Raw genomic sequence first — 18,992 nt, forward strand, 5'->3', positions numbered from 1 at the left:
CAGCTTCTCCCCACCATGTAAGCTGTACTGATTTAATTGAATCAGGAATCCATTAGTGTTAGAGCAACAGCCCACATTAAGCCATGTCTCTATATTATCCAATGTCCCCTTAATCAGTGTTAACTGTCAAAACAGATTGTGTTTATTCCTGTCTGGGATTTGTAAAACCTTCCAAGCTTTGTGCCAGCACTCATAGGGTTAATGTAGCTGCTGTTAGACCAATTTTCAGCATCTGTTCCTCATCAAGTGACATCTTTATATAACCCTGTGTTAAGGTTAACTTCCAATCAGGTTGGACAGATGTTTGCTATTTCCATTTAAACAGGTCTTGTTAAAGTTTCCATAAATTCGGTTGCTCGCTTATGGGGAATGAGCAGCACATGTACAGTAGCTTCTGTTAAACTAGGAACCAGCACTTAGGGTTTGGAAGCCTCCTTTTCTTCCTCTAGCTTCTCACCTTACCTCTATTATACTAACTCTTGGTGGTGCTGACATTTTCACTGTGGTGGCACCTGGCCAGTCTTTAAAGTGTTGATGCAAGGTTTGCTTTGTATTGGTCTTCCCATCAAAGTGAAGCTAATTTCTACTTAGATTTTGGTATTATATGTGGACACTTTCTGTTGTCTACTGGTGGAAATAGCTGACATTGCCAGCACAAAGCCCCATCCCATTACCCTGCCCATTACAATGTTCTGTCCCACCCCATCGCACTGCTCTGTCCCAATGTCCCACCCCACCTCCTTATCATAGTACCCTGCCTCACCATACTGCTCTACGTTCCTGTCAAGCCAGCTCTTTCCTATTAGTAGAAGATTCACCAGCCTTACAGGAGACCTGTATACTGAGCTCCTCATGTACATGTGGATGTGCAAGTGTGGCACTGTGAGTAACTGGCAGTGTGTAACTCCATGCTCCCAGTGCAACGTTGGACTGGCACCATCTGAGTAACAACTGCACGAGAGATCTCTGCATTCTGGCTTTCAAAACCAGAGCTCTGCTCCTGTCCTGTCTTTCACTGAAAGTAACTGCACTGAGTGCAAGCCATTGTTTCTTGGGTCCTTCGTGTAATTTGCTTGGACATCATTATGACCCGGAGTAAGTTTCTCCCGTGATATGTTGACGATGCATTATTTTCCAAGCTCTCCCAAGTTTTCCACAAACAGGCACCTCCCATAACAAGAATGTGTGAGGCTGGCTTGCTCCAAGATCATCACCACTGTGAGAGTAGCCCCATTAGGGACACCGCTTGCTTCATCCCTGCGGGGAGAAACCTGGTCTTCACCTGACACCTGCTTGCATAGCCCAGCTGGGATTGAATACTCAGCAGAGAATGGATCAGAGCTCTGCCTCCACCCCCTGGAATGTTATGTCCGTGCTCCAATGCACAATTCGACTGTGCTACCGTTTTTGCTCTCTCTGTTGAACATATACATCTGCTTATCTGTATACTGCCCAGTCTTCTCCATTTGTGTATCAGAAACCCTAATGTTTGGGTAAGGACCCTCTGACAGCATCTCAGACTTCCCACTGGAACCTCTGTCCAGCGCTACATAACTAATGAGTCACAGTATTATAAAGCTCCCAACTCATTACATTTTTTAGTTTGCAGGATGTGAAATCCTAAACGTATTCTTTAAAAATAAATGTAACAATCTGCTACACGTAGCAGAGAGGAAATCTTCCCCAAGTGAGCAATCGAGTCACTTCTGAATCTAATAGAGATGATTTGCCCATTTAAGCTCACTTAACACAGAGGAGGAGCTTCTACCAAGTAGGACTGACTTTGGACCATACTGGAACAGGTGACAGAGTCTTACTCCCGACTTCGTAACTGCTGTCTTGGCCAGGAATAGACTGCATGTGCAGAGAGATCTGAAAGGAGAGAACATAACCACCAAAACGATATCAGCCATCTTGACACTGGAGGATCCAGTCCCTGGAAAGGTCAATCTCATTGAATAAATGCATGAACTTACAGCAACAACAGTGATTAGAATGCCTGCGGTGCACAACACAGGGTCACTGATGGTCTCCACTTTCTTGAGAGGGTAGCTGATGCTCTCGTCATTACAGTAGAAGCCACGGTTATATGGTTTGACAGCGTTGAACTCCACCATAAAGAATGGCAGGGATGCTGCAAGAGAGATGAAACAGGGAAAATGAACAGCTACGTATGACATCTTGGGAAAAAAGGATGATGTTAGCTTCTATATAAAATGCATTTCCATACAACCCAATATATTAATAATCTGATTAGGGACCTACTAACAATGGGGCAATAATGTCATTTGCTTGTAATAGTTTTCACACATCTGCCAGAGACTGATGAGGCAGGTTGCTGACAAACACAAACAAATCCACTAATTCATCTCTAAGGTTATTTGTCCCATTAAACCAAGATCGTTGTTGTTTGTATGAATTGCACATCCACTTTATCGGCAATTTGATTTAAATGGCGTCTACTGTATCACAATATTCACAATAGTTGGGAAGGGCCTTTGGTCCCCTAAAAGGGTACTTGCTATGCTGATTACCCAGCGTCACTCTTAATGGTCCATCAAAATAGCCCCTCCCCTAAATCACCTGTTACTGCTCAGGATCCATTTCTCTCCTTGAAGCACTTGGGACGTTTTATTGCATTATTAACAATGCTACAGAAATATGACGTGTTGAAATGAAGATATTTTGCAAATATAAATAAAGTTATTTTATTCCAGCCCATGTGTTGTTTTGTTTTCTTTCAGGAGTTTTAAGTACTTTACAGAAACAACTGGAAAATTATTGGAAAGGAAAAGAAGAGTATTACCAATCCTGTCATGGTTATTTTCGTATCGAGTCTGGAAAATCAACCTACAGTTGCTTTCTTCAATTAGCTGCAGCATTTGGATCGTCTCCTCCTGTTCCTAAGTGCCTTCCAAGGAACTAGGTCATTCGGCCCATTGAGCCTGCTGTTATTTTGTTAGCCACAGCTGCTCTTTAACTATTTATTCCCGGACTCTCCTGGGCCTTTGCAGGGCGTTTAGAGAGTTAGAGTGTCTGTGCATTGCTCCTAGTAACAGCCCGACTGAATGAGGACTAGCATTTCTGCTAAGATCGAGGGCCCAGTGGAGAATGAGCATCTGATTCCCACAGTCAGCAAAAGCTGCGCCTCCCATCCTTCTTTACCATTCTGGAACTCTGCTTCTACCCACGAGGTGCCACTGGGTTATTAAACCGGCCTCATTATTACTTTATATGTTGTGAGTGTTTTACGGAAATCCCCCCACCCTGAGTATAATACTTCCCCCAACCAATAAAGGAATTCCCCATCCCCCAAATGAGGTTTGAAATGATAAACTAAGTCTCTATTCCAACATCAAAATATGATATGATTTGAATAAATTAGGATTGTGCAACTCCTGGATTCAGATTTAATCCCCTTGACTCTGATGAGCATTACATTAGAAAATTGAGGGGAAAACGCTAAGACAGTGTAATATTTCCCATCAGTCTTCTGATGTAATACATTTAGGGGATTAACGCCAACTCTGCACAGTTCAAGTAGAGGGGTTACAGTGTCCTCTCTCTGATGCGAGATGGGGTGTTCATCTGTCCGGCTGTAATCACCTCTGCAACCTGGTTTCAAGTTCAGCACGGGTAGAGGGGATAAGGGAATTGAATGGTGCAGGACATTAGATCTGTGCTGTAGGTTCTACACAACACTACTTTCAACTCTGGTCCTGGGTTTAAATCCACCATGGGATTGTTGATTTTAAAGAAGTAAAAAGCATCATTACATTTTTATACTAATTTCTAGGGTCCATGAAATCACAACAGATGATGCCCCCAAAACACGAGCACAAATCGATTAATCTCTGGGGTGGGGGGGGGGGCGGGCGGGGAAGAGGGAAGAGAGACAGGAAGAAGAACAGGAGAGCTGGAGACGGAGAGAGAGAGAGAGCGAGCAAGCAGGAAGGAAGAAAAAAAAAAGTGAGGGTGAGACAGTGAATGAAAATGGCCCATTGACACAATAGAAGGTACTATAACGTTGGGGCTGAGGTACATTGTCAAATCAAAACAGAGGAAGGGGTGCCTCTAATCCATACCTGGCCTGGGAGTATCTGATACTGCCCGAGAGCAGAGACTGAAAGTGTTCAGCCTTGTCCTTAATGAAAATGCACCCACACATAACCAAATCCACAGAATAAATTACATCTGGAATGTACAGCTGACCGCCCTGTGAGACTGGCAGGGTTTGAGGCCTCCATCCTATCAGGGAAGTTCCTTTCAGTCTCAGCAGCTACGCCCTCCTAACTCGATCTGCCTTTTGCATTCTAGTGAATCCGAATACATCTGCAGCCCAGATTTTTTTCCTCGATTTGGAGAAACCAAGAGAAGCTGTCCGACTGTGAAATTATTGACTGCTAGAGACAGGCTCAAGTTTATTTGACTTAAAAACTGCCAATACCTTTCAAAATATATTCTCTGATTCTCGCCCCCCCACCCCCGCCGACACCCCGCCCCCTGTCTCCCGTCAGGAGTGCTTGGGCTGTGAAATTCTCCACAAGTGGCATTTCTGATCAATCAGAAGTCAGGAAATGCGAATCACATGGGCGGGCTGGGAAATGTCAGTGCTTCCCTTCCTCGGAGATGGAATGCCTTGCAGTCAGATGGGGAATGGATTAAATTCGGCAAAATGATTAAGTTAGAAGCAGGGCAGGGTATTGAACTGGCGACCTTCTGGCATATTAATTCTGGCCAAGCTGCTGCCTGCCCAGCCCCACGTCTGCACTGTGCTGACATCTCGCTATGTAATGCAATTTATATTTAAACCTTCCTCTGAGACAGGAAAAAAATGACTGATGAGGTGTTCAAAATTATGAAGGGTTTTGATCAGGTCAATAGGGACAATCTGTTTCCACCGGTCGGTGAGTCAGTAACTAGAAGGTCTATAGTTAAGATCATCACCAAGAGAACAAAGGGAGAGGCTATGAGAGTTTTTGGGCAAGAGGATCATGGAATGTCCAACCAGAAACAAAGCAAAATTCATAACAGCTTTCAAAAGAAAAGTGGATAAATATTTGAAAGAAAAATTTAAAAGGAAATGGGGAAGGGAACTAAGTGGATAGCCCTGTCAGAGAGGGCTGATTGGCTTCCCTCTGTGCTTTAAAATTCTATGGTTGGCATGAATTAACCCTTACTCTGCTCAATAAACAGGAACCCATTTGAAGTTTGCTGTTTTATTTCTCACTATTTCAGAGTTAATCCACCACGTGTTCGTTACTTTTTGTCTGTTGCCTGTGAAATTTTGCTGAATATAAACAATATCTGTCTTAAAAGTAAAGATAAACAGCAATGGAAACAAAAAGTATAAAACAGAGAACAGAGGGATGCAGTGTTTAACCTAAAGGTCATACTGAGTTTCTCAAGGGAAATCGGAAAAGGATTATTGAATATCAGCACGGTTCCTACGAGTTACTCTAGAGCAGTATGCTCTGTCCCCACTGTTATTGATAAGAGTGATATTTAATAATCATCTCTCTAGCTGCCCTGATGACTCATTGGGTAAATGTACTGCTCACCGCGACAATGAGCTGCATAGATTAGAAGGTGCCTCGTCTGCATTGAGTTCAGTCGGGGCAGCAGCTGTGGTAAATGGCTTCAGTTTCTCTGAGCTAGGCTTCCTGCTCCACTGCTATTTAGTGACTTATACCGGAAAGTACTTGTGTGTGGACAAGCACGGGCTTGGCCATGATGCGGTCTACGGTAAAAAGCATGCCAACACCTACTATTTAGGTTCCAAGATGAAGAATGGCCACTTGAATGGGGTACCAGACCATGCCTTTAGGAGGAGTCGGTGCCTTCAGGAAGAAGACCCGATCACCCATTATTTCAGATCAGAGGGGGAAGGTGGGTGATTTTATCCCAGCCTCCGCTGATGCTATTTCACTTGTGGTCAATAAGAGGGCTGCAAGAGCTTGATTCCGACTCACGGTGAGGGGGTGAATCGTCTTTTTGATACTCATTTGTCAAAATCATTATAATTCATCCAAAAACCTCCATTTGTTCAGGACCGGACACATAATGAAATGTCTCAAGGAGCTTTACAAGGGGAACAGTGGGCACTGAGTAGGAAGTAGGAGAGATGTCAGGAGAGGAGGCCAAAGGGACTTTTGAAGGGAGGGAGGGACTTATGAAGGAAGGGAGTGAGTGAGTGAGTGAGTGAGTGTGAGTCAGTCAAGAATGTTAGAGTGAAGGGGCGTGATGGTTGAAGCTCTACCATCAATGATGGTGTGGGTTGGGGATGCACAATGGTCTGAGATCTGAATGCCCAGGTTTTTAAAAAAATTGAAGTCGTAGTCATCCACTATTCTTCACAGCAACTGCCAAACCCAGAAACACGAGTGTTCCCGATCCTTCACAATTACAGCATGGGCCAAGGGTTGGTCAGTATAGCGACAGTGAGTGGTGAACTGCTCCTAAAGCCATCATGTAACTGTGGAGGAGGAAGAGTGAACACAAACTCATACAATGCAGCTGTGTCAGGCATTTGAAAACCACAGAGAGCATGTAACTCAAACCAGCTTCTAATCCAATGACTATCTGTACACAACACAGCGTATCCCATAATATTTCTGTGAAACCCAGAGGAAGACTTGGTTGAGCAAAATATTTGTTTATTCCCTTGTTTCCTTGTTATTGGCTAGCTTTCCTTTAACTACAACAGCAAGATTGTTTATAGGGTCACAGTAATCACTCTAGGCCAGCTGTGACATCCAGCATTCACCCAGCGCAGGCCAGCCAGCGCTCACCCAGCCCCACATGTTTCCCATTCACTTCACAGGAAGTGCTCTTATCGGCCTGCTAGCAGTTCTTTCTTTTTTTTACATTTAAATGTAACTAAAACTAGCTTCTAATCCAATAATTATCTATACGCAGCATATCGTATCCCACTGTAGTAATGTTAACCATTAGCTTTTGCCTGTTAGGCGTGGTCAATTTAGACGTAGTAGCCACTCAACTGTTAATTAAGACTGACCATAAGGGCACTCCAGTGCAGTCCTGAGGGAGTACTACACTGTCGGAGGTGCCGACTTTCATTTGAAACGTTAAACCGAGGCCCCATCTGCTCTCTCAGATGGACATAAAAGATCCCATGGCATTATTTTGAAGAAGAGATGGGGAATTCTCCCTGGTGTCCTGGCTTCAACCCTCAACCAACATCACTAAAACAGATTATCTGGTCATTATCACATTGCTGTTTGTGGGATCTTGCTGTGTGCAAATTGGCTGCCGCGTTTCCTACATTACAACAGTGACTCCACTTCAAAAGTATTTCATTCGCTGTAAAGTGCTTTGCAACGTCCTGAGGTCATGAAAAGCACTATATAAATGAAAGTTATTTCTTTCTTTAAGCAATGGTCAGTTTAGTTACTTCAGTGAACTTAATTAAAAGACATGCTGCATATATTTCGGAGAACTTTAATCAGTTGATAACAAGTGCAAGAAAAACAGTTAGTTCTGCAGAAGGAAACCTCTGCGAATACATGATCCTTTTTAGAAGCAGGAGATTGGTACAGACTTATAATTAGAAGTTTCACTTGATAGCATAGCAATTATATGTAACAAGAGTGGAACTATCGATAAAGTAACAAAGGGGGATTGTACAGGTGTATGGAAAAAGAACTCGTTAAAACTAAAATTGTTAAGGGGCCAAGGGAAGAAGCTCATTAAAATTCACCTTATATGGTGTTGTAGTTTAACTTTTGTATAATCATATAATGTAGAAACGTCTGGATTGTCAAGTAGAAGAGGTAAGAAAAACATATAAAAAAGTGGGTTTTCGAACAGATGCTGAGGATTCGATAAAGTCTGATCAACCTGAAAGGCAAGCTCAGAACTGTGACGCATTTTGAATCCCCCGACTAAACTCGAAAGGTTTTGTCATAAGTGCTGCTTTTTAAGTGTATGTTTGAGTACTGTATACTCAATAATCTGTGACACCTGATATTCAATGTTTAAAAATCCTAATGATTTGAGTAAATTATAAGTAAGAACCCCTCCTCTAACACCATAATATTTCTGTGAAACCCAGAGGAAGGCATGGTTGAGTACTCCTTTTTCTTCCCTCTTGTTATTAGCTAGTTTTCCTTTAACTACACCAGCAAGATTGTTTATAAGGTCACATTAATCACTCAAGGATAACAGTGACATGGAGCAATCACCCAGCACTGACCACCATTCATCGAGAAATAATTTACTATCTTATATACCTGTATAAGATCACCAGTCAGATGCCTCCTTGCCAGGCTGAAAAGCCCAAGTCTCTCCAGTCTTTCCTGACCTTGGGGATCAAACTTATGGCTATTTTCTCAACTGCTAGTGTCTTGGTGACCAGAACTGAGCACAGTACTCAAGATGCAGTCTGACCAGAGCACCATACAATTTGAAAAGGACTTCCTCTGACTTGTACTGTCCTGTTTTGGCTAGATGAAAAGTCTTGCACATAGAAAGGAAAAATGAGTGACACATCCACCATGAATGGTATTAAAATAGTCAAAGATGAAGTTGTGAGAGATCTAGGAAACTTAGTACAGTCAACACTCGTCAAATGTAGAGGCAGCAATCAATAAAGCCAACAGAATGTTGAACCAGTCAGACAGGAACCAACAGCACCTGGAGCCAGTCGGGAACCCCTAGGGCTACAGAGCCAGTCGGGAACCCCTAGGGCTACAGAGCCAGTCGGGAACCCCATGGGCTACAGAGCCAGTCGGGAACCCCTAGGGCTACAGAGCCAGTCGGGAACCCCTAGGGCTACAGAGCCAGTCGGGAACCCCTAGGGCTACAGAGCCAGTCGGGAACCCCTAGGGCTACAGAGCCAGTCGGGAACCCCTAGGGCTACAGAGCCAGTCGGGAATCTGTATGTATCAGTATAAGCAGAAATTTCCAGCACTGTACAGAATCAAATAAAGCTACAAAAAAATTCTCGAAATGATTGTGGTACATTTTCAAAGAAAAATGATGAAGAGGATTTATCAGAGCCAGCAGTGCAATATGATTAATATTTTTACTCTTGAGCCTAAAATATCTGCTGGTTATGCACGGTGGAATGTTGCTTGTGGAAATATTGAGGTGTTTACCATCACATTCTCTTTGTGACTCACAATTACACACTGAGGCAGTAGGAATCCATTTCCATTAGCTGCAAGATGGCCATGCCAGTTTTCCCCTCACCTGTTAGAGGCTATGCCGATACAAAGCCAAAACACAAGCCAGTAACGGATTGCTGGGAACAGTTCTGTCTCTTTCTCAGAAATCAAGTTGGAATTCAGGAATAGAAGTTAGATGGATGGAGTGGGACTCCTCAGGGAAATCAAAACCCTTTGAGGCAGTAAATATTCTCTCTGGTGTTCCAGAGCTGATGATAAAATGAGCAAAAATGATTCCAAAAGCAGCTCCAATGAGGCACAGGAAGGGCCGACAACTGAACTTGGTGCTCAGGCATTAAGGGTGATTGTGCAAAGCTCAGTGAATAAACCCGTTGCCCAGTGTAATACTGAGCCATACAGACTAGGAAGGTCCCAGGTTTAAGTCCCAGGCTGTACTAAGTTAGCTGATTTCAGCCAGAGCAGTTGTGTTGTCAATTTTTGCCTCATTATGCTCTTGTGAAGCACCTTCAGATGTTTTACTAAAGATGCTATATAAATGCAAATTGTTGTCGTCATCCCTGAGCTTGGGAGAGAAAATTTAAGCAGGATTCCACTCCCAATTGCCGTCCAGAGATCCCTGCTGGAAAGCATGCATCTGCAGATGTCCAGTAAGAACTGGATGCGACTCCATAGTGATGCCCCTTGCAGTTGAATAGCCCACCAACGCTCATTGACTAGGCTTCCACATGAATGGTCCCTTGGCTGAGGCAGTGGCAGATTACCTGTAGCCATGGATTCCTACCCAGTAACCAGAGAGGATATTCAGGAGAGGGAAGAAATCTGGTCAGAGAGGATTATTGTGATGCTGGGCTCAAAAGGTGAAACTCCACTCAAACTCGACTGGTGTGATCTGGCTTGTGGGCAACCAGGTTTCAACTCAGTTTAATTTTTGTACAAAGGCAGATTGTTCTGTGCAGGAAGATGATTGTGGAGTCGAGCCCAGTATTTATCTGCTCCATGTACTTCTGGCGCAGGCATTGCAGCAGAGCAGATGTGATTTGTAGACTGATGAGCTGGAGTCACAACTTAATATCAAGTCCAAACTGAGGCTGTTCCACTCACTTCTGCAAAATGCAGCCCTTCAAACTTCACGTAAAATAAAGTGAACCCTAATATCCTGTTTGACACAATCACAAACTCTGTAACCAGGAGGCCACAGACTTGAGCTCAGAAGAGGAAAAGTGTACAGTCAGTTTAGATTTAACTGCTTCACATGGAGGGTGGTGAATGTGTGAGACAGAGGAGGCGGATAGTGTCAGCAAATTGAAGGGGAAACTGGAGAGTTCTTGGGGAAAGAAGTAATTGAGGGTTCTAAGGTAGAGTGAGATACAGGATTTTTTAAAAAACTTTGTGTCCAGCCAATTGAACTGCAGTGCTGTATATTCTTACAGTTAGAGATGCAGCAACTAATAGGTAAAGGAGGTGAAACTATCATGCCTGGCATATCTCTTTCTCCCCCCGCAATTTTTACCTGTCTTCTCCCAAATTTGGTGAATCATACTGTGATAGGGTTCCACACCTACCGAGCCTACACTGGAACAGGATTTTAAAAAGGTAATTGCAGCCAAGTACCCGTACTGGGATATGGTTCCACAGGTACTAACAGCCAAGTACCCGTACTGGGATATGGTTCCACAGGTACTAACAGCCAAGTACCCGTACTGGGATATGGTTCCACAGGTACTAACAGCCAAGTACCCGTACAGGGATATGGTTCCACAGGTACTAACAGCCAAGTACCCGTACAGGGATATGGTTCCACAGGTACTAACAGCCAAGTACCCGTACAGGGATATGGTTCCACAGGTACTAACAGCCAAGTACCCGTCCTGGGATATGGTTCCACAGGTACTGACAGCCAAGTACCCGTACTGAGATATGGTTCCACAGGTACGAAGAGCCAAGTACCCATACTGGGAAATGGTTCCACAGGTACGAAGAGCCAAGTACCCATACTGGGATAAACTTCTACTGCAGCCAAATATCCATACTGGGAGAGAGTTCCACAGGCATCAATTGCCAAGTACCCATACTGGGAGAGAGTTTAACACAGATGCTAGCAGTTATGTCTGATACTAAAACGTAAGCATCAGCAGGCCATTAAACAACAGGGAGGTGGGCAAACTGTTACAAAATCTGATCATGTGTAAGCAGCCTACTAATGTTTCAACAAGCTCTCAAAATAACAATTCTGGGTCCACGTGTTCTGATTCAGTGAGCAGACTAGGATATTGGATAGTGTGAAGACAGAGAATGGTGCAGCAGCTGTTGGAAACCAGACACTAGGCTCTCTCCTTTGAACGCATTGCTCATATACCCCTGCAACCATCAGCAGGGAAGTATGATATTTACAAGCACGGGAGGACGGTCGCTGATTGGGAGCGAGCTCAAAGAGAAATGAATTGACTGTAAAGAGGCAATGAAAATAACAATGGGTCAGTCACCTCTCCAGCACATGGATATACCTTGTCCTGGTTAGAATGTTTCCTATTCTGAAGAGACAGTTTGATAGCTAGAGAGTGATCCTTTTACTATGAACCATGCTATTGCAGCAATCAATCACTGTGCCGTTTCACATCACATGCTCCTGGATTCTACGGTTGGATTTTATTTCATCTGCTCAATCCAAAGTGAAAGGTTTTACTGCTTTTTTCAAAAAAAAAAGTTTCCCCTCCTCTCCTCAAGGTACTGAACTCCTGGGGTACCATTCCCCAGATGCCAGCTGGCCTTGTAAAAGAGCCAGTCTTCCTGTGTAAACCTGGACAAGTGAGTAAGTGATCCAACCTGGGGCCTTCTGGTCTGGGTAGCTTTGAGCTACACATGCTGTGTCTCATCCACAAGGCATACTGGGATAGAGTTTTAAAGGGATTTAAAGAGGCTCTTTCATTAGAGGAATTCAGGGTCTCCTCAGCATAAACAACCTGACCTGCAGAGAACCAACGACAGTACAGACCCACCAAAATGTTGCTCTACAAATCTGCCTTCAAATCAAATGACTCACCACACAGTGGACAGGAGCAGTGGATGCCCTGTTAGGATACAGTTTCATCAAGTGTCCTTCAATAAACCATTAGCAATATCCTACAAATCCCCCTCCTCTGGTTGAGTAGGTAAAGGTGCTGTGTAGTAAGCCTCTGCACCATACAGACAAAGGGGATCCCAGGTTCGATTTCCAGTCTGCGTCAAGCTAGTTGATCTCACCTGTCGTGGGGTGAGGTAGGAGCAATATAAGGGGCTCTGGGTTAGGGAGCAGAAAAGTTCGGGCTTCCTGCTCCCGGTCACATCCAGAGATCCCTGTTGGAAAGTTTGTACGTGTCAGGCGAGGCCAGAATTGGACTCGACAATGATAACCCGACAGCCAAATAGCCTGCCGACACTCACTGTCTAGGCTCAAGAGTGATGACTGGCCACTTGGATAAGATAAGGGAAAGCTGCCAGCACGGGGTAGCCAAGCCCTAAGAGCAGTGCTTCCTAGAGAGATGGGGTTAAAAGGAGACAATCAGGCAAAATCGACAAGGGAAATGTTTCTTAAAAATGAAAAAAATGAGTATAGGTGAAAGGTGTCAGCCTTCGCTCAGTGGGTAGCACTCTTGCCTCTGTCAGAAGGTTGTGTGTTCAAGTCCCACTCCAGAGACCTGAGCACATAATCCAGGTTAACACTCCAGTGCAGTACTGAGGGAGTGCTGCACAGTCGGAGGTGCCGGTCTTTTGGATGAGACGTTAAACCGAGGTTCTGTCTGCCCTTTCAGATGGATGTAAAAGATCCCATGGCACTATTCGAAGAAGAGCAGGAGAGTTCTCCCCAATATCTTGGGCCAATATTTATCCCTCAGTCAACATTGCTTATAAAAAAAAATTTCTGGTCATTATCTCATTGCTGTTGTGGGATCTTGCTATGTGCAAATTGGCTGCTGCGTTTCCTACATTACAACAGTGACCACACTTGAAAAGTACTTAATTGGCTTTAAAGCAGTTTGCGACATGCTGATGTAGTGAAAGGCGCTATATAAATGAAAGTTCTTTCTTTTTATTTATTATCTTCTCCAGCTAACAAACATTTCTATTGTAATGATTAAAAAAATTCCTCCAATGCTTTTTAAGTCAGAACTAATTGCTACAGATTGCGGTTAGCTCCAGGCATTTCTCTCTGCTGTTGCCAATACATCTGCTCAGTGAAGATTCTTTCTGTTTCATGTCAAAATGATAGTTACTAATCAGACAATAATTGCTGCTTGGATGGCTGTGCTCAGGTGAGTAAATCTCAGTCACTGCTGTCAAGTCCCAATGCTCTGCTATTATCCGCTATTCCATCCCTCCAATCCTATCTCATCCCCATCCTCTGTGAAACTTGTCCCAGCTCCCAACTTCTGCCCTGCTGATTCTGTATCCCCCTCACTCCTCAATTGGTGGGATCATAAGCACTGTGGGAGTTGCCCTTCACTTTGCTATATCTCTCCTATCTTCAAAGTCTCCACTTTCTCATCTTCAGTAGTCTCCCTAATCCTTCTTCCGATTGGTGTCTAATCCACCTTGGGATCTTATTCTATGTTAGAGGTGCTACACAAACTGCCTTTTTAATTTTTTTTAAAAAACTTTGATCTTGGTGCTATCAGAAAGCAGTTCATGTTTTTGCTGTTGGTATTCAACAACGCACTTTAGGAAAGATGTAAAGGCCTTAGAAAGGGTGCAGAAGAGATTTACTAGAATGATCCCAGGGATGAGGGATTTTAGTTACGTGAATAGACTGGAGAAACTGGGGTTCTCCTTGGAACAGAGACGGTTGTGAGGAGATTTGATAGAGGTATTCAAAATCATGAAGGGTCTAGACAGCGTAGATAGAGAGAAAATGTTCCCATTGGCGGAAGGGTCAAGGACCAGAGGACATAGATTTAAGGTGATTGGCAAAAGAACCAAAGGTGACATGAGGAAAACCTTTTTTTTTAAACACAGCGAGTGGTTAGGATCTGGAATGCACTGCCCGAGGGGGTGGTTGAGGCAGATTCAATCATGGCCTTCAAAAGGGAACTGGATAACTACTTGAAAGGAAAAAAAATTGCAGGGCTACAGGGACAGGGCGGGGGAGTGGGACTAGCTGTATTGTTCTTGCAAAGAGCTGGCGCGGACTCGATGGGCCGAATGGCCTCCTTCCATGCTGTAACTTTTGTATGTTTCTATGAACACATACTTGCTCTAGGGGGTTTTGCTCTTTGACCAGCAAATGGCCTTTTGCTCTTGGGTTAATGCCAGAGAGCCAAAGGACATTTCCAAGAACTATTTAACAAAAAATACACATTACAGACATGAGGACTGTACCATGTAATTACAGCTCCAAGTCCCAGACCCCAACCAGAGTTTACCAAAGACTACCCTCATTGGAGGTAGTGTCAAACAAAACACAAACGATTAAATTGTTTAATCAACCACTCCAAGTAAACTTTAATTGATTCAACAAAAAATTATTGGTTTAGGTGAACTGCTAATTAAGTAAAATTATCAACAAAAAAAAAGACTGGATGCAGCTCTGTTGCTTCATAAAACCAGAGCCTAGAAAGAAACAGTGTGAGAGGTTTCATTAGGGACTGACAGCAGCAGTTAATATCCAAGCCTGTGGGGAGGCTCTGGGAATTGGGGCCTGGTTTACTGGCCATCAGTTGACAGTATTCAAGTGTTTACTCTGTGGGGTTATTTAATCTTTAGTTTCTCGTTAAACTGCCCTGGGATTAATTGCATCCAACCTGACCATGTTGACAGGACTTCTTCATAAACGAGATTCTGTGCAAATATTTCACGTAAATAAACAAACGCTGCAGTTAAGATACACAAGTTGTCAGAGTCCCTTCATCAGGTGCAAATTGGCAGTCATTTCTCACCTGATAAAGGGATTTCTGTGGCCTCAGCTCATTTGTACACAGACTGCTTATGTCTCTAGGCGATGGATTGGAGCTCAAGGACATCATAATTGGACCCTGCCCTCAGTATCTACTTTCTTTCTTCTTGACCGCTAAAGTGTCATTTTTGGTCTGTATCAAGTTAACTCATCTCCATTGGGCCAGCAGTTATGGTGCTGGAACTGGCCACCTGGCTCATGCTAGGGAATGGGGAAAATCAGTCAGGTTTCCCATACCTGATCGCTATCCAGTAACCCCTGCTAGAAAGTCCACGTTGACTCAGTGAGCACAGGATCAGGCTTCACTGTGACAACCCATGCTGTTCAAAAGCCACCAGGGTTACATGCGAAGAATGTCACTGGTCCGCTGTAATAGAGGACTATCGGGTAGTCATGGAATTGTATGGCAGCTAGAGAAAGAAAAAGACTTGCATTTATACAGAGCCTTTCATGACCTCAGGACTTCCCAGAGTGCTTTACAGTGAATTAAGTACTTCTGAAATGAAGTCACTGTTGTAATGTAGGAAACATGGAAATTGCGACAGTAAGGTTCCACAAACAGCAATTTTTTTTTAGTGATCTTGGTTGAGGGGTAAATATTGGCCAGGATACCAGGGAGAACTCCCCTGCTCTTCTTCGAATAGCTCCATGGGATCTTTTACATCCACCCGAGGGGGCAAACGGGGCCTCGGTTTAACGTCTCATCTGTAAGATGACACACCCAAGGGTGCAGCGCTCCCTCAGCATTGCACTGGAGTGTCAACCTAGATTTGGGAGTGGTTCTTGAACCCATGACCTTCTGACTCAGAGGTGAGAGTGCTACCATTGAGCTACCACTGAGACCTTCGCGAGAGAGAGGAGATGAGAGGAAAATCTGGGGAGAAAAAATTAAACAAATGGCTGAGTTCCTCTTTAAGAATCAGAGACCCCACAAAACTGCAGAATCTGAATGTTAACAGGTCAGCTTGTTCCCATTTGCTCTGCCAAAGCCTAATCCACAGGGAACCAACTTAAATGGTTGCACAATTGATGGTGCAATGGCCGAATATTTCATATTCAATGAAGTATCCAGATTGGGTCATGTACAAAAGGAGATTCACAACATCTGCAATTGGAGAGATTGGAATGTGTTCTGTTGAAGCACAACATAAGTGAGCAATAAATACACTGCTCAAAACACGCACAGCCGTAAACACACAGTCATAAACATGCTACTCAGAAACACAGCAAAAAGCATGTTGCTCAAAAGTACGTCACTCAAAAACACACTGCAGTACACAAACCGCTCAAAAAACACACTGCAGTACACAAACCGCTCAAAAAACACACTGCAGTACACAAACCGCTCAAAAAACACACTGCAGTACACAAACCGCTCAAAAAACACACTGCAGTACACAAACAGCTCAAAAAACACACTGCAGTACACAAACCGCCCAAAAAACACAGAGCCATCAAAATGGTGAGCAAAATAAAAAGCAATAAACTGACTGCTCAAAAACATACAGCAATAAACACAAGCCTATCATTCCTCATTCTTTTACCCACCCTTCACCTTTTCACAGATAAACTGAATCTGGGTGGGCCATAACCCTTCTGCTGAGTATGATGTCTATCACTCCACTTTTGTCTGCGTTTGTGTCACTTTAGCTGTTACAGTGAACGTCACACATGAACAAGCATTAGGAATGTAACCCACCATCTCCACTGCCTGATAACTTTTAACTAGAAGAAAGCAAGGTAATGAGTATAAAAGCACAGACAGTGAGAGGTTGCAGGAATGCATGCTGGCATTTCCTGTTGGAGGTAACTGATGAACAGCCGATAGGAATGTTTTCCATATACGTGACAAATTACGGCAGCTTCAAGAAACATTTTTGTTTTCCTTTTCCCAGTTCATTCCCCTCCTTTTCTGATGCTTTGAATTTTTGCCAGCGTACATTTTCATGGGGGCCAGCAGCTCTCTGGTACCTCATCTAGTGTCTATTCTTATTGTTTATGCAAATAGTCTATTCAACTGTAGAAGGCATTACAACGGAGCTGGATCCTGTCTCCACCCAACAAACTCGCACTCCAGCAGGGATCACCGGATAGCGGTCAGACGTAGAAACCCTGTTTGATTTTGCTGCTCACTAGTCCAGTGGTGTCGAGGCCAACTGCAGCACCCGAACACTGCTATGAGAATTTATCTTTAATGTGGATTGTCACCTCCCTTTCGAAGTGGCGCCTGTGGCCTCCACCATTAACCGCATCCCTTCAGCTGTAAGAATATAGATGGGGTGTTATAAAAAATTGAGTAACTCATATCTCATATTGAGTAACTCATATCCAACTCGTAGCCAAGTGTCACGAGTGCCCCAGGTGCAACAGACTTTACCCTGTTTGAAAACACGGTGACACGATGATATCATTCAGTCATAATTTATGCCTTAGCAAACATTTTAACTTCAATGAAAAACTAAGAGCAGAAAATTGACGGTCGTTGGCAATCTCACTCATCGGGGCCATAGGGATGACTAGTATGGGAATGGGAATGCAACACTGGTTCAGCCTGTGTTGAGCTTTGACTGAAGATACACTGATGGGGTAGTGTAGAGGGAGCTTTACGCTGCATCTAACTTGTACTGTGCCTGACCTGGGAGTTCTACTTTGCACAAAGTGATCAACACAATGCATGGATAGGACCGTGGTCGAGTTGGGGCACAGCAGACAATGCCGAGTTTTTATTTTTCCTCCCATGAAGACAGTGAGTAACTGAACCATACAGAACAGCGAGGGTCTAGATTTGATTCCCAGTCTATGCTGGGTTAGCTGATCCTAGTAAGGTAAGCAGTTAAGATGTTACTATTGGCCTCAGTGCCCCTGGTCTAATGAAGGGACAAAAATCAATCAGGGTTCTCACTCTGAATTGCTAACCAATGACTGTGTGTGTGTGTGTGTGTGTGTGTGTAAGCACAGGATCAGGCTTGGTTGTGATGCCCCTATAGTTGAATATCTTGTTGACGTTCACTGTCTAGACTCACACGAGAAGGGACTTGGGTAACATATGGGACAGGAACTCTGGAACTGCACCCCAGCAGTCAGCACCTTTAGAAAAGTAGAGAAAACAGGAAAGGGAAAGAAATATTCTCCTGCTCAGGCGCACGGCTGATCTTACAGATATTAATAAACCCACTGTTAACATGGCACTGTTTCTCTCGCCAATTAAAAAGCTACAGAATCATTCTCAACTGTCCCATCACCCTCGTCTCTGATAACTCCCACTGCACCAAAGTCAATAAACAAGGCCTCAGTGGGAGATACCAGGCCTGCACTCAGAAACCTGCTAGGCACTGGGAGAGTTTCCCCTTCAGCTGTTGCCTGTTTTCAGGGCTCTCTGCTGCTAGTGGATGAGCTAACAAAAAGCCTCTACTGATACATGACTGTGGTTAGTGCTCACTTTCTGCGACGAAACAGCAAATATTACTGCTGCTCCTCGAAGGATTAAAATATAAACAGCAAATTGAGCATTTCAATTTGTAATGAAGCCAAGCAATCAGCACCAGAGCTCTTGCTAGGGGGAATATTCTAGGAATAGTCAGGAAATCAAGGATACTGCTGACTAGTAATTATATACATCAGTGTAAATTGTGCACTTAATATTCATCATTATTTGAAAAATCTTAGCTCAAGTTGAATTCTTAATAAGAAATTCAAATACAGAATTGGCCCATATCACATTTACTAATCCACCTGTGCCCTAGACTGGGAGGATCTGAGTTTATGCCCCAGTGATCCCCATTTTGTGATCTCAGCCACAACATTAAAGAAAGGCCAGGGTAAGGTTGGGGCTTCTGAGGGTTACACTGGGCGGTCCGCACACAACTCTCCCAAGTGGCTATTCAGCATCTGTGAACAATAGTGAGTGATCTCTCTCG

At 43.8% G+C, this 18,992-nt stretch overlaps 1 protein-coding gene across 1 annotated transcript in view; it reads right to left on the reverse strand.

The window, feature by feature from the left end:
* LOC137304491 (phospholipid phosphatase 3-like) overlaps positions 1–18,992 on the reverse strand; it is a 61,223-nt gene that overhangs the window by 27,826 nt on the left and 14,405 nt on the right. The window contains exon 2 of the mRNA XM_067973110.1: positions 1,977–2,134. Within this exon, the coding sequence (XP_067829211.1) occupies positions 1,977–2,134 (158 nt within the window). The remainder of the gene's footprint in view (positions 1–1,976; positions 2,135–18,992) is intronic.

The sequence above is a fragment of the Heptranchias perlo genome, chromosome 37 (assembly GCF_035084215.1).
Source record: "Heptranchias perlo isolate sHepPer1 chromosome 37, sHepPer1.hap1, whole genome shotgun sequence".
Taxonomy (NCBI): domain Eukaryota; kingdom Metazoa; phylum Chordata; class Chondrichthyes; order Hexanchiformes; family Hexanchidae; genus Heptranchias; species Heptranchias perlo.